This window comes from Leptodactylus fuscus, chromosome 5 (genome assembly GCF_031893055.1).
Source record: "Leptodactylus fuscus isolate aLepFus1 chromosome 5, aLepFus1.hap2, whole genome shotgun sequence".
NCBI classification, from domain to species: domain Eukaryota; kingdom Metazoa; phylum Chordata; class Amphibia; order Anura; family Leptodactylidae; genus Leptodactylus; species Leptodactylus fuscus.
Genome location: NC_134269.1, coordinates 98,311,526 through 98,335,383, shown reverse-complemented (window position 1 = coordinate 98,335,383; position 23,858 = coordinate 98,311,526). Strand labels below are relative to the sequence as shown.

General features: G+C 42.3%; 1 protein-coding gene across 1 annotated transcript in view; it reads left to right on the top strand.

Moving 5' to 3' along the window:
* Nucleotides 1-2,873, top strand: part of PAX4 (paired box 4) — a 38,697-nt gene extending 35,824 nt beyond the window's left edge. The window contains exons 10-11 of the mRNA XM_075275856.1: nucleotides 2,280-2,291; nucleotides 2,596-2,873. Of these exons, the coding sequence (XP_075131957.1) occupies nucleotides 2,280-2,291; nucleotides 2,596-2,873 (290 nt within the window). The remainder of the gene's footprint in view (nucleotides 1-2,279; nucleotides 2,292-2,595) is intronic.
* The last annotated feature ends 20,985 nt before the right edge of the window (nucleotides 2,874-23,858 follow it).

The window sequence follows — 23,858 nt, the reverse complement described above, 5'->3', positions numbered from 1 at the left end:
ACATGACGCTTATGGACACACACAAACGATATACAAAATACACCAGTGCAAAATTGGACAATTCTTATGGGGCCACTACACAAACAAAAAATTAAATATACCCATGCGAAGCCGGGTCCTCCTGCTAGTAGTTTTATAAAAACAGATGTGGCCATAAAGGAGCAGGGTTAGGAGCAACATAAGCTTCTTACTGGCAAAGCGACCTACGTGCACTGGATGCCTAACTCTAAATATTTAACTAAAATGACATTCTATGATACTAAGTGTTAAAGAGCTATTAAGATATTATTCAGTTATTAAACTCTGCAGAGAATTAATCACACATTTTACATCAGTATTGGGTATAAAATGTATAATAAGTCACAATTTATAACATGAGCCTCTTAACCATTTTGGGCCATCCAACTCTGACATGGCTGATAACGCCTGGCATCAGTTTTAATAAATCAGACCATTGAGTTTTAAAGACGTACCACATAAACTATCCGTGAAATATCTATTTGTAGGTAATGTACAGAACTATAGATTTGGCCTTCCTTTTTTTCTGTTGTGTTGTTCACCTACTGTAACTGCTGCACACACATGCATGTTTGGTATGGCTGAGTTCTGAAGTTCAAGTGTCCAAAAGGAGAAGAAAGTCACTGCCAGACACCTATACACATTAGATAGTTGGCTTGTCCTGTCAATATAAAAGGGATTAGATGTGAAAGGCCAGTTTGGCACAACTTTTTTTTTAAACTGGTCATCTTGTGTCACTTTCCTCATGATACATAAAAGTGACAGCGTACTCCACTATGCTCTACAATATAGTACAGGATACAAATATGATGAATGAGGGAGTGATATAAATGCTATTTCCCAGCAATGAACCCATTACATATCAGTAAATATGATTATGACTAGACATTAAGTTCAGTTGTATCAGATAGAATCACCATGTAACATTGTGTAGAAAAATTTCTCTATATTATAAAAATGAATTTCTGTCTGTCCGTCTGTCTGTCTGTTCTTTATGCGCGACCAAACGACTGGACCGATCTTCACCAAATTTGGCAGACAGATATATCAGGTGTCTGGGAAGGTTTAAGATGAGGCTTCAACACGCTCGGACGTACTGTTGCTGAGATACAGCATTCCCAAAACAATTACGCCACCATCAGCATACCACCACCATACAAAACTGCAAGTCTTTGGGAGCCTTCACACGGAGTTTACGCTCACAGTTCCACACGCCGGAGGATTAGATACGCACGTCTGCACACAGTACCAAACACCGGAGGATTAGATACGTGCGTCTGCACACAGTTCCACACGCCGGAGGATTAGATACGCGCACTTGCAGACATTATCACACACCGGAGGATCAGATATGCGGGTTCAAAATGAGATACACATGATCACATGACGCTTAATGATCACACACACAAACGACATACAAAATACAACAGTGCAAAACTGGACAATTCTTATGGGGCCACTACACAAACAAAAAATGAAATATACCCGTGGAAAGCGGGGTCCTCCTGCTAGTACATGATATTTATGCCCTATGATATAAGACCAAAGTAACAAATAAGGGAGCGTTCACACTACCATTGGTGTCCGACAGGTAGTGTCCGCTGCTAATGTCCATTCAAAATCTTGCATGGACATTAGCAGTGGACACTAGCTGTGTCCGTGACATTTTCCATTCATTTAAATGGACATCGGGTGCGTTATTTTACAGTCCGTGTCTGTCCTTAAGTGTCCGTTCCTAAAGATGTCCGACTTTTCAAGCGGACAGTTTTTTTCTGTCCGCTTGAAAAGTCGGACATCTTTAGGAACGGACACTTAAGGACACGCACGGAGTGTAAAACAACGCACCAGACAGCTATTGTCCGCTGCTAATGTCCGTGCAAGATTTTGAATGGACATTAGCAGTGGACACTACCTGTCTGGCACCGATGGTAGTGTGAACGCCCCCTAAGAAGTGACTGGTGACAATATTGAATTAGACAAAATGATTCATCTGACTGACATATTTTATGGGATTGTTCAGCAGCCTTTTTTTAGTAGAAATAGTGTGTTACTACATGTTTATACCTACCAGTAAACGTTAGGTCAACATGATGACTTTGGCGGCAACACTCACTGTGCAGCCAGTCATCGTATGGCATTGCTGTTTTCATTGCAGCTAATGAGAATAGGCTGCAACTCAGACTTTGCTACGACAATGACAGTATGATCTCAGAAATTCCAGATATAGTAGATATAGATTTTTGCAATCAATATTTCACAACATGTCACACCAGGTAGCCCTAAATTAAATGTTACTAAAAAAAATATTTTTGAGCCATGTACACTCATCTTGCATTTCTGAGTCTGTATACTGATCACTGCTTAAATGGCGCTATACAGCGTAGACATGCTGGGAAAACTTTCCTAGACTTCTTTGAACATTACAATCAGGCTCCTTAAGTATGCCTTTACCAGCCATCATGATTATCTTTGTCTACAAGCTAACTGGAGGCTTCTTCAGAGAGAACATAACTTTTCTGAATGAACATCATAATTCATTTTACTTATGTGCTTTGTATTTGTTATGTTTTATTGCAGGACTATCTGCTGTTTCACCACAATCACCTATCGCAAGCAGCAGCATTTTTTCCACTGATTTTACAAATATAGATACTTCTACTTTAGATGGTATATCAATTGCTGCTTCCATTGCAGTGCCGCCATTGTCCTATTCTCACCAGAACAGTACCAGTACATCCAACAGGTATCCTCATGTTCCATTTGTTAATGTGGACAGCTATGGATTCCAAAGAAACCACCATAGCTGTGGATCACCATGGACATTTGAAAGTCTACATCCTGTGTATCACTACTAGAAGTAAGAAGGCAAATGAAATACTAGTTAGAATTATCAGAACACTGGGGGAGACATATGAAAGTCTAAAAGAGAAACCGTCTGGGTCGCCCATAGCATCCAATCACAGAACAGAGATTTCTTGTAGAGCTATTGGCGTGTATTTTGCATCAGTATTTGTAAGTGGAAACCTGCAGCGGTTCCAGAACACGGAAGATATACAAATCTTATCACACTCTCTCTATGTATATATTTAACAAATCAACTGACTAGTCAAATATTCCTTTCTGTTTAACTTTACTATGTATGTCCTGTAAATATTTATCTATTCTAGCATTTTTTTTTGTTATATTTACACTAGATTTACACTATAATGGGATCCACTGAGTTTCCGACAATTTTATACTTATATCTCTCTGACAGTTTTAGGCGGATTCAATGGCAGAGTCTCCTAAGGACAATCCAACACTAGTGTGAATTCAGCCTTACATTGTATGTTTTTAGCTTCTGAAATCTGAAAATTAAAGATTATTAACATATTTAATAAAACTATTTAAATTTCAGTTGTATTTTGTCTCAATAGTATATATGTATTAATATAGTATGATGTTGTTAAAGGAAATCTATCACTTTCCCCAAGCATACTCAACTGCAACAACTGTGTTACAGACCGCAGTGCAGAGCAGTGATAAATAATATACTTTGGTATGTCATTTTTGTAGATTTAGAGAAAAACAACTTTGAAGTTTTATGCGTATGAGGAAGTTGTTGCACTGGTGGCGAGTCTTCAGTTTTCTGAAGCTCTGCTCTTGCCATTCAGACTCGCACCATCATGTCGGACAACAAATATCAGAGACCCTTAGGCTCTAGGGACATGATCATGTGTTTTGTCAGTGTGCTAGGCCAAGGAAATACTCAGGACAGATCCTATACCTATTTTTCACCCCGGCTCACCAGATGAAGTGAATGGGTCCACAAACATGGACTGGGCATATGCACATGGTTATGCACATGAAACTTTATCAATTATTTTAGAGAAAGTGTTGCCTCCTCTGCTGACCATGGCTGAGTTTGGCATGCCCATAAAGCAGTCACTAGAGGGAATCTGATAGATTAAGCTACTCATTTTAAAATGAAAGTAGTAGGACCCAAAGTATGCTGGAGGCATACCAGATTAATTAGAACTAAACAATGTGCCTCTCCCCATTACTTGTATAAGGAGTACTAAGATTCAGTTAAACTCAGTGCTATTGGACCCTATGGAAAGAGCTTTGAAGTGAACTCAAGCCACCTTCCATAAATTGGCCAATAAAACTGATACTTTTGGCAAGCATTTTGCATTGGAGACACTTCAACCATATCCAGAGCATGCAGTTGAGGTCAGGCCAAAATATGTCTTACCCTTACTGTATTTATGATGCTTTTCATCTTTTTTTTAACTAAACTGCTAGAACCCTCCTCCTCCCGGACATTACCCAAAAAGCCAGAAATATATTATAATCCCATTGTAAATGACGAAGTTAAAGACACCATAAAGCAACTCAAACTGGGGAAAGCCCTGGACCCCAACAGGCTCTGCATGGCTGATTATAAGATCTGTAGTAAAACTTTAAGAAGGGGTAGTTGGCAGAGCTCCCTTAAAAGTTCCCTAAAAATCTTACATAGTATCTAAGAGGGTTGCAACATAAAGGCACCATGTTTCAAATCCGATAGTCCTCCCTAGTTGTAGCCAGTCTGTAGACAAGAGTCACAAGCCTGATTGGAGAAATATCAGGCCACAAGTGCCCTAGAGGCCAAACCAAGATGCTAGCTACCGTGAATCACATTGCCAATACATGGAAATCTCCTAATTTAATTTCGTAGTGGTCATGGTCTGAATGATCTCCTCTATGTTATGTGAAACTGAATACTATGTGATCAGATACATTAGATTTATTTGATCTGGCAGCCTTTAGTTAACCTCACCCCAATCCCCAGAGGTGGGCTCTTTCATATCTTTATAAAATGTAGTCAGGAATTGATGTCGGTCTTTGCTCTATAACTATATTTTGTATGAAGGCATATGACTCACTCAACTGAACTTTAAGTCTGTACATTTGATATTGTGTTATCCTTTGTACTACTTTCCTATGGAGATATAAAAAGCCAATATGTTTGATACTAAAAAGTGGCAAACTGGAGGTTTCTGACTTTTATGCCAAAAAGATAGCGTAGAAATAATAATAAATCTCCCTGTTTGGCTCTGAATTGCACCCACTGATCTGTTGACTTTGTGAATCTGACTCTGGTATGAAGTGCGTCCTCTACTATTAAACTATTCTCTTACAGTATGAATAACTGAGCACTTTAACATCAGCATGTCACAAACGTTGTTTTCAAACTCTGCATTTCTTTTTCAGATATGATTTTAACAAAACCATAAGAGTAAGTACATACTTTCAGGTTTTATTGATGCGGTGTTTTTTATAAAAACATGAGAACCTATAAAGGACAAGTCATTACTTCTCCTCTTTATTTCAATCCACCTCTGCTTGTGGCTTCAAAAACTATATCCACAAAACTTGAACATGTGTCCCTACGATAAATGTGATGTGAACAGAGCCTTTCTCTATCCATGGCAATAAATGGATCTTTTACTGAATAGACATCGTAATGTAATGTATTACTGCAAAACAGATGATGCTACTTTGGTTTGTGGATCTGCTAAGTAAAACCCCTAAAGGTATAGCTTATCAAATAATGTGAATTCCATTTCTGCGAAGCATGCTACCGCTGTTGATTTTCTTTCATATTGATTTCCCTAGCAGAAATAAATTACACTTCACAATGAGCATACACTATAAAATATATCTGGAGGAAGTCATGTAAACCAAATTCTAACAATTATTTTCACAAATGGCAAGAAACGTCTGTTACCAATTGAGGAATTATTACCGTTCCATCACAGAAGAGGGGAAGGAATGGTGTAAACCTGTTATTTTCACATTATACTTAATTACTTCTTGTAGTTACTTACAGATCTATTATTATCCCTTACAAAGATAAAACAAGCTTCAATGAACACGGATGCTTTTACAATTTCTTTTCTCTCCAGGGAAGTAAAGAAGCATCTTATACGAGGTAATTGCTATATTACTCATTCACACACATATAATAAATATATACACTGTTCAAAAAAATAAAATAAAGGGAACACTCAAATAACACATCCTAGATCTGAATGAATGAATGAAATATTCTCATTGAATACTTTGTTCTGAACAAAGTTGAATGTGATGACAACAAAATCGCACAAAAATCATCAATTGAAACCAAATTTATTAACCAATGTAGGCCTGGATTTGGAGTCACACCCAAAATTAAAGTGGAAAAACACACTACAGGCTGATCCACCTTTCATGTAATGTCCTTAGAACACATCAGAATGAGGCTCAGTAGTGTGTGTGGCCTCCACGTGTCTGTATGACCTCCCTGCAACGCCTGGGCATGCTTCTGATAAGGTTGCAGATGGTCTCCTGAGGGATCTCCTTCCAGACCTGGACTAAAGCATCTGCCAACTCCTGGACAGTCTGTGGGGCAACGTGACGTTGCTGGATGGAATGAGACATGATGATTGATTGAGATGTGCTCAATCGGATTAAGGTCTGGGGAACGGGCGGGCCAGTCCATAGCTTCAATGCCTTCATCTTGCAGCAACTGCTGACACAATCCAGCCACATGAGCATTGTTCTGTAATAGTAGGAACCCAGGGCCAACCACACCAGCATATGGTCTCACAAGGCACACCTAATGGCAGTGTGGCTACCTATGGTGAGCACATGGAGGGCTGTGCGGCCCTCCAAAAAAATGCCACCTCACGCTATTACTGACCCCCTGCCAATCCGGTCAGGCTGAAGGATGTATCAGGCAGCAGATCGCTTTCCACAGCATCTCCAGGCTCTGTCATTTCTGTCACGTGCTAAGTGCGAACTTGCTTTAATTTGTGAAGAGCACAGGGCACCAGTGGCAAAGTTGCTAGTCCTGGTGTTCTGTGGCAAATTCCAAGCGTCCTGCACGGTGTTGGGCTGTAAGCACAACCTCCATCTTTGGATGGCGGGCCCTCATACCATTCTCATGGAGTTGGTTTCTAACAGTTTGTGCAGACACATGCACATTTGTGGCCTGCTGGAGGTCATTTTGCAGGGCTCTGGCAGTGCTCCTCCTGTTCCTCCTTGCACAAAGGCGGAGGTAACAGTCCTGCTGCTGGGTTGTTGCCCTCCTACAGCCCCCTCCAAGTCTCCTGGTGTACTGGCCTGTCTCCTGGTACTGCCTCCAGCCTCTGCACACTACGCTAACAGACACAGCAAACTTTCTTGCCACAACTCGCATTGATGTGCCAATCCCTTACACCATCCGCAACCTCATTAGGAGCATGCCCAGGCGTTGTAGGGAGGTCTAATACAAAAAACATAGCACAAAACTAGGGGAATGAAGCATAAGCGCAATAGTGCAACCCCAATCAATAGGTCCTTTTACAAACGTGTCTATACCAAACAAATGTAACTACACACAAATACAAAAGGTATTAAGACACTCAAAGTATCTATCATGAAAAACGACACAACAATAATCAGAAAATCATCAATTTTATTGAAACTACAATTTAAAATCATATACATAAAGTGAACACAAGAAGATGCAGATAACATGCAGTGTTGGCCAAAAGTATTGGCACCCCTGCAATTCTGTCTGATAATACTCATTTTTTTCCAGAAAATTATTGCAATCACAAATTCTTTGGTATAATTATCTTTATTTAATTTGTCTTCAATGGAAAACCACAAAAAGAAATGTCAAAAAGCCACATTGGATATAATTCCACACCAAACATAAAAAAGGGGGTGGACAAAAGTATTGGCCTGTTTGAAAAATCATGTGATGCTTCTGTAATTTGTGTAATTAACAGCACCTGTTACTTACCTGAGGCACATAACAAGTGGTGGCAATAACTATATCACACTTGCAGCCAGTTGAAATGGATTAAAGTTGACTCAACCTCTGTCCTGTGTCCTTGTGTGTACCACATTGAGGATGGAGAAAAGAAAGAAGACCAAAGAACTGTCTGAGGACTTGAGAAGCAAAATTGCGAGGAAGCATGAGCAATCTCAAGGCAACAAGTCCATCTCCAAAGACCTGAATGTTCCTGTGTCTACTGTGCGCAGTGTCATCAAGAAGTTTAAAGCCCATGGCACTGTGGCTAGCCTCCCTAGATGTGGACGGAAAAGAAAAATTGACGAGAGATTTCAATGCAAGATTGTGCGGATGTTGGATAAAGAACCTCGACTAACATCCAAACAAGTTCAAGCTACCCTGCAGTCCGAGGGTACAACAGTATCAACCCGTACTATCCGTCGGCGTCTGAATGAAAAGGGACTGTATGGTAGGATACCCAGGAAGACCCCACTTCTTACCCAGAGACATAAAAAAGCCAGGCTGGAGTTTGCTAAAACTTACTTGAGAAAGCCAAAAATGTTTTGGAAGAATGTTCTCTGGTCAGATGAGACAAAAGTAGAGCTTTTTGGGAAAAGGCATCAACATAGAGTTTACAGGAAAAAAAAAAAGAGGCCTTCAAAGAAAAGAAGACGGTCCCTACAGTCAAACATGGCGGAGGTTCCCTGATGTTTTGGGGTTGCTTTGCTGCCTCTGGCACTGGACTGCTTGACCGTGTGCATGGCATTATGAAGTCTGAAGACTACCAACAAATTTTGCAGCATAATGTAGGGCCCAGTGTGAGAAAGCTGGGTCTCCCTCAGAGGTCATGGGTCTTCTAGCAGGACAATGACCCAAAACACACTTCCAAAAGCACTAGAAAATGGTTTGAGAGAAAGCACTGGAGACTTCTAAACTGGCCAGCAATGAGTCCAGACCTGAATCCCATAGAGCACCTGTGGAGAGATCTCAAAATGGCAGTTTGGAGAAGGCACCCTTCATATCTCAGGGACCTGGAGCAGTTTGCCAAAGAAGAATGGTCTAAAATTCCAGCAGAGCATTGTAAGAAACTCATTGATGGTTACCGGAAGCGGTTGTTCGCAGTTATTTTGTCTAAAGGTTGTGCTACCATGTATTAGGCTGAGGGTGCCAATACTTTTATCTGGCCAATTTTTGGAGTTTTGTGTAAAATGATCAATGATTTGACTTTTTTTCATTCTCTTTTGTGTTTTTTCATTGCAAGCAAAATAAATGAAGATATTAATACCAAAGAGTTTGTGCTTGCAATCATTTTCTGGAAGAAAATGAGTATTATCTGACAGAATTGCAGGGGTGCCAATACTTTTGGCCAACACTGTACATACAAAAAAATCGGCAGAACACCACAACGCAACCCTTAGAATGTAAACCTCCATATGCCAAGTAAAAGAGCATATAGTAAATTGTAAATTATGTTAAGCCCAATATACTATTACGACGAAACAAGTATAAACAGTATACAGTTTCCACATATAAACAAATAAAAGAAATGGAGAGGAATACTCGGAATACGAAAAATTACCACAAATTACAAATTTTATTAGTAAATACACATATAGAATGGTGATAAAAGTCAAAGTACCATCAGACAAGAGGGAGAGCCAAATCAGCTAGAGGTAAGTATACTGATGGGTAAGTATGACATTAAAATAACATATTATATAATTTCTTTAGATGTATAAATATAGATCTTGATGCACCAAGACAGAATTCCATACAAGAAATCATTCAATAGTCAGTAGTCACACAATGTATGTAAATATATGTATCTCTAAATAGTATCCCAGATCAGGCCAAGACTGCCTAGGGGGCAAAGATGTATAGATACTGTATATATATATATATATATATATATATATATATATAGTCAGGGTCTGGGGTTGCTAGGTGGGGTGGCATAGACACACAAGTCCAGTTTCTTTTAGTCCAAAACAAAGGTAGAGTTTATTTTCACTCAAAAAGGTAGTGCAGTAACAAAAGGAAATAATACAAAAATAAATTACCGGCCCGGCTAGGATCTAACTAAACATAGAATAGGTTACCTCACCTAGAATAACAGAAGTCCAAAAAGCCAGTATAATCATTAAGGACACAGATCCAAAAATATGACCTCTCTGTCAACTCTCCAGCCAAACTCTGCCAAAGTGTTGCTGCTGGAGCTGGCTTCTTAAGCCTCCTTGACGAGGAGACTCTCTGTAGCTGAGTCGCTGCCGGAACATCCCCAAAGTGTGGACTGGAGGGGGGTGGAATGACAGGTCCCACTACCAATCCTACCTGTCATTCCCAAAGATCCAGCCCAGTACTGAGCATTTACCAAAATGCTCAGCAGATGAAAGTTGTCTGCTGAGACCAAACATTCCTTCTGGAGTTTTCTCATCTCACCCACCTGAGTAGTCTGGGTGAGATGTACACCCCCTCCATTACCTGACCAGCTATCGGCTTACGCTAGGTTCACACCTGCGTTCAGCCTTCCGTTCTGTGGTTTCCGTCTTCTGCATGCCAGAAGACGCAAAGCACAGACCGGGTCCGGCCGTGAGCAGCGGTGAGCGTTTTATGCTCTCCGCCGTGAAACCGGATTTTTTAATCCGGACACAGAGTACTGCATGTCCGACTCTGTGTCCGGATTATAAAACCCGGCTTCGCGGCGGAGAGCATAAAACGCTCACTGCCGCTCACGGCCGGACATCTTTCTCACCCATTCAAATGAATGGGTGAGAAAGACTTCTGCAGGTTTCCGTCTCCTGCTCTGTTTTACGCAGGAAACGGAAACCTGCAGAACGGAGACCACAACGCAGATGTGAACGAGCCCTTACAATGTCTAGGAAAAATTGCTTGCTGAAGTTTTTGTTTCCTATAGCCTGGAGGCAGCACAACTTACCCACCCTAAAATATATTTTCATTGCTACATACAATACAAAGTTGGGTAAGTTGTGCTGCCTCTGGACTATAGGCAACAAGGTAAGCAAATTTTCCCTTTCCTCCTCATGCATCCACAGCACAAAAGCAGTGATAATTTGGGTGGGATCTGAAAAGCTTTTTTTTTTGTTTTTGTTTTCTTTTAAATTGTAATTTAAAAGGATAGAACAAAAGGGCAAGGGGTGAAGGGGTTAAGAGGGGCTCAGTCATAAACCTTGCAAAATGCAATATGTGTCCCAAGGCTCCCAAATTGCCTGAAAACCCTCAATTACTTTGTTCAGAAATGCAGTCAGAAACTCCAGTCCATGATGTGGATCCTCATATTCAACCATGAGCAAGAATTACAAGATTCTGACTGAGCTGGATAACACACAGATTCACAGTTGTTTTCCTCTCTTGAATCTTCTGTCTAGAGATGACATCTAGGAGTAAAGACATAAAAATTATTATATGCATGTTACATGTGAGAACATGGAAAAGAGGATTAAGGCGGAGTTCACACGGAGTTCTTTGGTCCGGAATTTGAGGCGGAGGCCGCCTCAGATTCCGGACCAAAAAAACGGTAGCTGCAACTGGATGCCGGTACAGTGCACCAGCATCCAGTTACGGCACTCTGCTCCGGATTAGGTCCAAATGAATGGGCCTGGTTAGGAGGGAATGTCTTCAGGCGGACGTCTGCGGCTGAACTGGCCGCGGCATCCGCCTGAAGAATGAGCATGTCGCTTCTTTTTTCCGGGAGTCGGAACAGACCGCATGCGGAAATAAAACAAATGACCAGCATGGGAACCGCTTTTTGGTCAGGATTTTGAGTCGGATTCTGCCTCAAAATCCTGACCAAAAAACCCCGTCTGAACTCAGCCTAACATACAGCAAAATACTGCATGTTATATGTTTAATACATCGGAGAGTAAAGCACAGCTGATATCATTAGAAGTTATATAATCTACAATAGCTGATAACAGAAGAAATTAGATGGATCGCTGCAAATATCTGCAAAATGAATAACATAAAACATGATTAGTCAGGTTATATGATTTATAATGACTATGATTAGAGGTAATTAGAGCACAGCAGATATCTGCAGAGTATACGATATAATACATGATCACAAAGGTTATATACTTTCAATATCTGAAATACACAGGTAATTAGATGGATTACAGCAGATATCACCTGCAAATAGGAGAATATGGATAATCATACACTGTAGATTGTTTGCTGTAGAGCAGGGGTGCCCAATACATCGATCGCAATCTACCGGTCGATCGCAATGGACGTATGGGTCAATTGCGGGATGCAGCCAGGGATCCCCGGTGTCTGCTTGTTCACAGTGCAGGCTGAGAGTCGACTCTCAGCCTGCGCTGTGAACAAGCACTCCGGACACTTGCAGGCCGCTCTTAGGGATGGAGGGAGCCAGGGTGCTGCTTTTTCACAGCACAGGCTGAGAGTCATCTACGGACACTGGCAGACAGGCTCCCTCCATCCCTAAGAGCGGCCTGCAAGTGTCCGGAGTGCTTGTTCACAGCGCAGGCTGAGAGTCGACTCTCAGCCTGCACTGTGAACAAGCAGACAACGGGGATCCCTAGAATGCACAGCAACTAACACCAACAGAGGTTAAGACATACTGCATGATAGCACAAGCTATCTGCTCTATAATACCTGAGGCCAGAGGTAAATAGATGATATCACTTGCATGACACAGGTCATAATATGACCACATGGGTTATGCTCAATAGTACCTAACAGCAGAGAACAAAGTGGCCAAAATTAACACAGCATAGGCCATGCTGCCTAATCACACAGGTTTTGCCCTCATTAGAACTTATGGGCAGAGGTATGGGTGTAACTAGCAAAGACTGGGCCTCATAGAAAACTTTTGACTTGGAGCCCCCCCCCCCCCCCCACAACCACCACCACCACCACCACATAGAGCTCCATTTCCTGACACACACACACACACACACACACAGGATAACGCCCCATTTACACACACTATAATGTTCCAAAGTGGCCTCCAGACAGTATAATGTCCCATAGTGGCCCCTCCACACAGTGTAAATGCCCATAGCGGCCCCTCCATATAGTATAATGTCACCTAGCAGCCCATCCACACAGTATAATGTTCCATAGCGGCCCCTCTACACAGTTAAATGTCCCATAGCATCCCCACCACTCAGTATAATGTCATATAGCAGTCTCTCCACACAGTAAAATGTCCCACAGTGGTCCCTGCAGACAGTATAACTTTCCATAGCGGAGTCCATACAGTATAATATCCAACAGTTGCCCCTTCACACAGTATTATGTCTCTTAGTGGTGCCTCCGGTGTTCGTTGCAAATATTGCAAAAATATTGGGTTCAGCAGAAGCTTAATGTATTTGGCACACCACCCACAAACTATTATTATACTCAGGGGTCTTTTCAGCAGGGAGTCACATTGGAGAGGTGAGTAACACTGGTTTTTATGTTCACTCTACTCCCCTAGGCCTCCAATCATTATACTCTGAGATCTTTTCAGGGTAATTCGTGGGTGGTCTACCACAAAAATTTCAGGTTTTGCAGGGGCCACTATGGGACATAATACTGTCTGAGGGAGCCACTGTGGGATATTATACTGTATGGAGGCTGCTATGAAATATTATACATTATCTGATGTTATCTCTATTGTCTCTGTTTGTAGTTGTAACCCTTGATAATTTTATGATGCTTCTAGATCTGCAAGCCTGTTTTTTTCTGTGGATAGTTTCATTAATTCATGTGTTTAGTTTTATGAGCTAATGTAATCCCAGATCTAAGCATAGTCATCCTTTAAATATAGCTAAAGTATAGGGGAGGCATAAGTGCGGGGGTTATATACATGGTGATTCAACCACAAGTGTGCTGAAATTAAACCTGGCAGTTAGACAGGGCACAAGACAGCTCAGCAGAATAATCACACCAAAAAACTTGAAGGTTCCTAAATCACATCTAAAAATTGTCCTACCATTTTCCATGCATTTCTTTTTATTCTATGTTACTTCTTTCTTTTTTTTTTAATTTACTGCCCATTCCCACCTCCTACAGCATATATTCTCATCAGTCCCTCTCTCCCTCCCTTAACTACATGTAGCTTCCATTCTCTGTTCACCATCCTGAACCACATTAACCCAACAAATTAGATGCTCTCACAAATCACTAACCCATATGCTGTCTCTCTCTATTCTTCTGCTACTAGCTACAGGGGGCACCTATCCAAACCCTAGTACTCCTTCTGCTAACCTCAGCTTCACATCTGTCTCACCGAGAAACCCTGCTAACCCTCAATGTCTACTTTCTCCTCCTCCTACAAAACGCTTTTTCTAATGTTCACTCTGGAACTTCCATTCAGTCTGCAACTTGACATTATTCAGGATCTCTTCATTTCAAAGTCTTTCACCACAATGCACTTTTCATTTAATTCCCCCAGTACCATTGCTCTCCTTCCCCTCTTTTGACTTTTCTGCCCTTTCTTCCTTCAGTATCTGTCATCTACCACCTTCTGGCTTAACCTAACAGTTCTTAGATCACTTTGCTTCATGGCTTCCCAATTTCCTATCCTGTGAAATCCTTCTTCATCGTGAGTGATTTTAACATTCCCGTTAACACTCCTGTCTCCCACCTTAAATCACTAACCACTACTCTTGGTCTCTCACAGCCTACTATACAAAGATGGTAATATCCTTGACCTGATTTTATTACAGCTCTGTTCTATCTCTGACTTTACTAATGTCCACCATCCAATTTCTGACAACAACCTTCTTTCCTTTACTATCAAAGGCTCTTGTCTTTTGTAAAACACACCGACCTACCAAACATATAGGAATCTATGTGCTGTAAACTTACACTTCTCAGAGACCCTACAGTTATCAATGTCCCCCATCTCTTCTCTCTCCTCTCCTGAACTAGCCAACAAGCACAACAACGAGCTCCCTGGATATAGTAGCACATTTGATCATTGAAACTCCTAACACAGACACCAGCAACTTGGCACATGCCTCAAATACGTTTTCTTCAGCTGTGCCCAAGATGTGCTGAATATCTGTGAAGAAAATCAAAAACATCTGCTGATTTCCTTCACTTCAAAGTTTATGCTCAAAGCCTATAAGTTTTGTCAAACAAGTCTACATCACCGCTCTCCTCTCCTCTATCTCCAAATAACCTTAAATAACTCTTTAATACCGTTCACTCCCTCCTTATGCTGAATGTACAGGCACCTGTCACAAACCTAAGTGTTCAAGACATGGCCATTTACTTTAAAGGGATTCTATCATTCAATACCCTTTTTTTCTGACTAACACGTAGGAATAGCCTTAAGAAAGGCTATTCTTCTCCTACCTTTAGATGTCTTGTCCGTGCCGCTGTTCGGTAGAGATCCGGGTTTTCTTCGGTATGCAAATGAGTTCTCTCACGGCACTGGGGGCAGTCCCCAGCTCTCAAACAGCACTGGGGCGTCCCCAAACTGCGAGAGAAATCTCCAGCACCACCTCTAGCTTCTTCTGGAACGCCTTCTCCCTGTGTCTTCTTCCGTCCTGGGTTTCAATCTGCTAGGCATGCACAGTCAGCTCTGCCATTGGGCCTCGGGGAGAGCCGACTGCGGATGCCCACAGCCACAAGAAAATGTAAGCAGCCATTCTATTGTAGCCACGGGCATTCGCAGTCGGCTCCGCCCGAGGCCCAATGCTTTCTGCTCTATTCCTCAGAACCTTACCACTTCAACTATACGTTACTCTGCACTCCAGGTACTAAGTATCTGTACATTCACAGATAGTGGCTGGTGACAGCTCATACAGCTTTAGTTATATGACCTTATTTATTTAAAGATGGCTGGACCATTGTCTGATACATTAATTCTTTGTCACATTATAATGTCAAATACTTTCTGTTCATGTACCCTCAGATTTGTGCTATGGAATATGTTGGTGTTACATAAATAAAGTTATTATTGTTAATTATATTAATGAGTATACAAGGTCTGTAAACGGCATGCACATTTTACCTTATCTAGCAGGATGATGATCTGCTGCCTGGTAAAGCTGCCATGACACCTAAATGCACTGGTGCAAGATTTGGGAGCAGAGGGAGGGAGGAAAAACAGATATACTGTATCAGCAAAGTGTGCTGTATATGCAGAAGGTAAGTCTGGATAGAAGGCTGCTTACCTTAAAAGGAATCTATCATTGGCTCTAGTGATTTTTAACTAAACATATATTTGCATAGCCTTTAGAAAGGCTATTCCAGACATGCCTTTTATTCATTAATCCTCCCAGCCTTTTTTGAATTAGCCCACTTTTATTGATATGCTAATTATCGGAGAACTGGAAGTCTTTGTGATGTTGCCTGTGCACTGTGTGCTATGTGTAAAGAAGAGGGAAGTGAGAGCAGGGCAGGCTGATGACACAACCAGTGCTCAGGGAACATTATAGAGACTTCCGGGTGCACCGTGCTGAATAATTAGCATATCAATAAAAGTGGGCTAATTCAAAAATGGCTGAGAGGATTGATGAATAAAAGGTATTTCTATAATAGCCTTTCTAAAGGCTATACAAATATATGCTTAGTAAAAAATTCACTATAATCAATCATAGACTCCCTTTAACTGGAAGTATTCATGAATCCTCTGCTTTAAATGCACTGGTGTGATATGTCAAACATGTGCATATCTTTCCAAGAACTGGGAGCAAGAGGGGACTTGCACCACTTCATCAAACAGGAGGATCATACATGTGCCTTGACTGTGGTACCACCAATGGTGGTAAGGAACGCTGGCAAACCGCACAGACATGCACAGAGTTGAGGGGCAACACGGTGGCTCAGTGGTTAGAACTGCAGCTTTGCAGCACTGGGGTCCTGGTTTCAAATCCTGTCAGAAACAACATCTGTAAGGAGCTTGTATGTTCTCCCCGCGTTTGCATGGATTTCCTCCCATACTACAAAGACATACTGATAGGAACTCACAATCTACATAAAAAAAGAGACATGCACAGAGTTTACCTTTGAACTTTGCAGCGTGAATTATACCAGGCAACTTTTTTCAACATTAAGGAAGGTAAGAGCAATCCTCCATGTACAGTGACTCTGTTTGCCCACAAGAATATGAGCCGGGCTATAGCACGAGTGATGCGAAGAGGAATGTAGATCAAGGAGTATTCTTCTGTCCTCATGTTCCGTGTGGACACCATGCAGAAAGCACATTGACCCCATTATAGTCTATGGGGTCCGTCTGCTTTCATAAGCTCATCGCTGGCCAATGCATTCGGTATTGCATTCGGGGGGGGGGGGGGGGTCCCCATGTGGACTCCCCAAATGGATTACCTAACACAGATGTAAACCAGGCCTAAGGGTGCACAAGGGAACACTGGGTATGTAGCACTGTTGTGGATGTATTTTCAGTTAATAGTTGGATGCAGGATTACACCTTCAAGGGTGGGAATTTTACATGGCTGCCTCACTGAGCACCTGTTTGCCAAAGGCTGAGCCTATTGCAGTGGCTACGTTCAGCTGGTAATGCTTTATGAAGGTATCTGCTGTTACCACTTTGCATATCTATTCTAAGGATAGTTGAACAAATTTCACCAAGAAGATAGAAACAGATCTCGTCGAGTTAGCTCTAAGTTCAAGAGGCAACTGCAAGACTTTTAGTCAATTGGAGATAATACTCTTGATCCATCTTGAAAGGTTAATTTTGGATGCTTTTTCCCCCTCTGTTAGGACCCTAGTATTGAAGGAAAAGAGCTTCAGGCTGCTGAAATTCCTCTAGCTTGGACTAGTAAGATGGTACTGCACTTCTAACATTCTATATATATAAGTTGTTTTCTTCAGATTTCTTGTTCTATAGAAATTTTAGGAAGGACATTTTAGGAAGGAAACTAGGCATGTTACAGCATATGAAGCAATCTTCCATAACTCTGAAATATGGCTCCTTTATAGAGAGGGCTTCAATGTCACGTATTTTGCGAGCAGGGGCCATAGCCTGTAGAAACACTGTTTTCCAGGATAGAAATTGAATAGAGATTTCCTGAAGTGGATCAGAAGGAGCTTCCATAAGAATCTTTAAGATGAAAAACAGATCCCACAGTGATGCTGGTGAATGAGAAAATGATCTGATGGTACTAAAGAATCTGCATATTTAGAGATTATTAGAAAATGTCCCCTCCAGACAAGAGTTCATGGCCATGAAGTGCACTTACCAGGGTTTTTAACTTGATACCCTTGTCTAGGCCATCTTGAAGTAACTGAAGTGACACAATTAAAGGGGTTCTATTATTAGAATCCCATTTTTAGCTAAACCCAAGTCAGAATAGCCTTAAGAAAGGCTACTCTTCCCCTAGCTTTAGAAGTCTTCTCCGCACCACCATTCGGTATATATTCCTGGTTTCTTCATTATGGTAATGAGTTCTCTCACAGCACTGGGGGTGGTTCCCAGCGCTCAAACGGAACTGGGGGTGTCCCCTGTGCTGTGAGAAAATTCTGTAGCGCCGCCTTCTTCTTGTTCTTCGCCTCCGCCTCTTCTCTCCTGTTCGGCCACAGGAAAATGGCCGACTGCGCCCACTGCGCATGTCTGTTGGCCACAGGAAAATCAGAGATCATTCTGGATCAGCAGACCTTCCCTCACTGGAAACTTCCAATAATCCCCCTGTGAGAGGTTCAGGAGAAGAGGGAACCAAACCCTCCTGGTCCAAAAGGGAATAATAGCAAACGCTAATGTGTTTTTCACTCTTGATTTTCAGAAGCACTTTTATGTTTAGAGGAAGAAGCAGATAGACCTAGAGGAACTTCCCTTCCCAGCTGATTGATAGTGCATTATTTGCTCTTTGTTTAGAGTGCAAAATTCGTGAAGGCTCAGAGTTCTGCCTAGTTACCATTAAGTCCATTTGCAGAAGACCCATCCTCTGGAGTATGAGATAGAAGATTTCAGAGAACGCTCTTGATAGTTCTGTACCCATCAATTTTTGACATGGGCAACCCGACCTGAATTTGGAGCATCTGATGTGAGAACTACTGATGTTTGATGACTCAGAGAGTGTGACTGAGATATCTTAGGGTCCCATAGCAAAATGTAGTAAGGATACTGAGAACAGGGAGGGGGAAAGAGGGTTTCCCTTTCTATAAATGCAGCTGCAGGAAAGATAACTGCATTTACAACAAGCAGAGCTCACTGAAATGAGATGAAAACCAGGAAGCGAAGTGGAGAGGAGACATAAGGGCAATAATAGGGGGCCTGATCCAATGCTTCACTGCTTTTTCTTTTTTACCAGCCATTACCTGCTGAATTACTCCTCTCCTGTCCATAGTTGCCTCTGCTTAGACCATTTGGGGCAGTGAACAAGGCTGGTATGTAGCATGCTATAGTAGTATATATCAGGCATTCAGATTAGTTGTTCAAAACAAATTCATTTGATTTGTAAAACATGCAATCCATTAAAGAGGGTTAATCTTTTTTCGGTCCATACCCTGGACCTTGGTCAGACCTGGATTGCCATTTTGAAGAAATAGTTAAAGGGGTTGTCCCATCACAAGGATCCTATCTATACTGCTTGTTAATGTGAATGTAAGACTTTTCCTAAATACACTGCTTCAGCAAAACTCCTTTGTTTGTCCACTATCTTACTTTATTCATTTTTTTGTGGCCACAGCCCTGACCTAGCTGCTCCTGAGTCAAGTGATGTGTCTGCCTGCTCTCAGGGGGAGGGAGGAGGGGCTAAGTGCACGGGAGCGAGCCTGGAGGGGGGGGGGGTAGTTTTCCCTTTGGGGGAAGTGGCCGCCAATACAGGGTTAGGCGCCGGCACAGGTGAAGCCAGCAACATCGCTATGCTTCTGCCCTGCATGAAGCCAGCAGCGGTAGAAGCGATGCTGCTATTCCGGGGGTGGGGGGAGGAGCGGAATAACAACATCGCTTCTACCGCTGCTGGCTTCATGCAGGGCAGAAGCATGGCGACGTTGCTGGCTTCACCTGTGCCGGCGTCTAACACTCCCCGACATCCGCTGTAATAGAGAGGCGGATGCTGGGGAGTGTTAGAGAGACGGAGCTCAGAGTAGGAGGAGGATGAAAGGGAAGCCGATCAGTCCCGAGGTAACAGGGGCACAGAAAGATGGATGGCCGCCACCATAAGGAGATGCAGCCACCAATACTTATCTGTATGGGAGTGTACTGACCTGAACCTCACAACTACCTCACCTCACACACTCCTGCTAGACGCCGGAAAGTCATAATTCCCTATAGGAAGTACATGGGGTCACATATGCAAAGCCAAGCGGCGAGATGCCGCCGCCCCTGCGTGCACACTCATAGACCAGTCTAGCCTTCATAATGCGAATACAGACCTGGCATCCTGTCGGGTCTGTATTCGCATTGTGAAGGCTAGACTGGTCTATGAGCGCGCACGCAGGGCCAGCGGCATCTCGCCACTTGGCTTTGCATATGTGACCCTGCCCACCAATGACGAAACAAAGCCGGAAGACTGGTGGGTATGCGACGTGGGACAACCCCTTTAAATCAAAGCAGAACGTTAGAAGAGAAGTAGGCGGATTTACAGTCAAAGTAAATGTAGGGACCGAAAAAAGTTTAACCCTTTTTAATGGATTACATATTCTACAAATAAAATTAGTTTCTTTTGCAGAACTAATCTGAGTGTCTGATATATACTACTATAGTCATGGAGGTGAAACTCTGTCATTGCACCACCTGCAGAATAGGCCTCCCATGGTGTCCTAAGCGGAAACAGCCGTAGACAAGAGTGGGCATGGGTAAGTGAAAATCATCCATTAACTTCTGGAGTAGTCAAGTAGGTAGCATCCTAAAGTAGCTCGGTGGGGGGCAGGAGGCAATGGATGGCACATGGTGACATCTGTGTGTCACCCATGCCTCTACGGCCCTATTTACTGCTGTCAGTGAGTCTGGGCCACAAAATCAACAAGTATAGGACCCAGCCTAAGTTTCGCCCTGTCTCATGGAAATGAATGGGCCAGTGTGCTAACCAAGAAAAACAGGGCTGACACACTGACAAAGCACATTCTCGTGCACATGGAGCTTAACCCCTTAGCGACCCTTGACGTAACTGTGCGTCATGGGTCGCATGGGGATGTATGGAGCGAGCTCACACGCTGAGCTCGCTCCATACAGGGCAGATGCCGGCTGTATCATACAGCCAGGACCTGCCAATAACAGCAGCGGTCGGTGCCCGAGCCGATCGCTGCTGTTAGCCCTTTACACACTGCGGTCAAACGTGACCGCAGTGTGTAAACGGCGCCGGCGGCATGGGCGCCGCCATGTTTCGCCGATCGCCGCCCTCCTGAACGTCACATGAGGGCGGTGATCGGTAGCTATGACAGCCAGAAGCCTATTGAAGGCTTCCAGGCTTGTCTCTGCACTAGATCTATTAGACGATGCCAGAGGCATCGTCTAATAGAAGTGCTGCGATTTTGCTATTCACTGCAATACTGTAGTATTGCAGTGAATAGTATGAGCGATCAGACCCCTAGGTTTCAAGGTACCTAAGGGGTCTGATCATAAATGTAACAGAAGAAAAAAAAAAGTTTTTAAAAGTATTAAAAAAATAAAAAAAATATAAAAGTTCAAATCACCCCCCTTTCCCTAGATTACCTATAAAAGTAATTAAAGAACATTAAACATAAATATATTAGGTATCCCCGCGCTCCAAAATGCCCGAACTATTAGAATATTAAAACATTTATCCCGTACTGCGAATGGCGTAGCGGCAAAAAAATAAAAACAGCCAAAAAGCGTTTTTTTCAACACTTTGCCGCCTATAAAAAATTGAATAAAAAGTGATCAAACCATCAGATCTTTCCCCAAATGGTATCAATAGAAACGTCATCTTGTCCCGCATAAAAAGACACCACAACCAGCTCCATACATAGAAATATGAAAAAGTTACAGGTGTTAGAACATGATGACACAAATTTTTTTTTCTATTTTGCAAAGTTTATCATTTTTTTAAAAGTATCAAAACATTTCAAATACTATATAAATTTGGTATCACCGCGTTCATACTGACACGTAGAACACAGGTAACATGTCATTTGTACCAAACAGTGAATGCTGTAAAAATTAAACCCATAAGAAAATGTCGTAAATGCATTTTTTCTCCAATTGCGCCTCATTCTGAATTTTTTTCCAGCTCCCCAGTACATTGCACAGCATATTGAATGGTGCCATTACAAAGTACAATTTGTCCCGCAAACAATAAGCCATCATGTGACTCTGTGAACTGAAAAATGAAAAAGTTATGGCTCTTGAAATGTGAGGAGGGAAAAACGAAAATGCGAAACCAAAAAATGGCCTGGTCCTTAAGGGGTTAATAGCTCACATTAACTGCATATAAAAGAACTTTAGAGGAACAGACAGGGACTCGCTGGATGATAAAAAGTATAAACTTTAACCACTTCCGGACCGCCCATAGACTATATATGTCCGGGAAGTGGTTGCCTAGTTCTGCCAGGACGTACCTGTACGTCCATCAGAACACAGCAGCTGCACGGAGATCGTGTAGCTGCTTTCACTAGGAGCCGGCTGTAACTTCAGCCGGAGCTCCCAGAGAGAAGACAGGGCAGATTTATTACCTTCCCTACCTTCTCGATCGCTGTGTATATAGCGGGAAAAATGTTACAGCCCTCAAAACCGCACATACAAAATAAACCTAAAATGTGTCTGGTCCTGGAGCACAAATTGGCCCGGTACTGAAGTGGTTAAACTCCAGAAATGTTGAGTTCCTTTCAATATAATGTGGGACATTTCTTATTTTACTATTCTTTGTCATATTTTTTATTTAACTGCCTTCGAGACTATTTTGGTTTCCTTTTATCTACTATATGATAGACCTCACTAATTTATAATTGGTGCAGATTTGCTGATTCACAACATGTTCTATCTGTCGTAGATGCAAATACACTGAAAGCTCTGCAACATGCAGTGTAATGATATAAACACAGGTCTACCACATGTATTATGCTGATACATACACAACGCCACTGTGTGCACTGTACTGATACACACACACCTCTCCTGTATGATGCCCTGTATTCATATACACAGCTCCTATATATGCACTGTACGGATACACACACACACACACACACACACACCTCTCCTGCCTGCATTGTGCTGATAAACCCCCAGCTCCAATGCATCCATTTTCCTGATACATATACTGCTCTCCTGCATGCACCGTCCTGATACACATACAGCACCTCTACATGCAGTGGACAGATACACACAGCTCTCCTTCATGCACTATACTGATAAACACAAAGCACCACTACACGCACTGTACAAATACAGACACAGCTCTCCAGGATGCAATGTACAGATACACACAGCACCACTACATGAACTGTAAAGATACAGACACAGCTCTCCAGGATGCAATGTACAGATACACACAGCACCACTACATGCAATGTACAGATACACACAGCACCACTACATGAACTGTAAAGATACAGACACAGCTCTCCAGGATGCAATGTACAGATACACACAGCACCACTACATGCACTGTACAGATACACACAGCACCACTACATGCACTATACTGATAAACATACAGCACCACTACATGCACTGTACAAATACAGACACAGCTCTCCAGGATGCCATGTACAAATACACACAGAACAACTACATGCACTGTACGGATACACACAGCACCACTACATGCACTGTACAGATACACACAGCACCACTACATGCACTGTACAGATACACACAGCACCACTACATGCACTGTACAGATACACACAGCACCACTACATGCACTGTACAGATACACACATAGCTCTCCAGGATGCAATGTACAGATACACACAGCACCACTACATGCACTGTACAGATACACACAGCACCACTACATGCACTGTACAGATACACACAGCACCACTACATGCACTGTACAGATACACACATAGCTCTCCAGGATGCAATGTACAGATACACACAGCACCACTACATGCACTGTACAGATACACACAGCACCACTACATGCACTGTACAGATACACACAGCACCACTACATGCACTGTACAGATACACACATAGCTCTCCAGGATG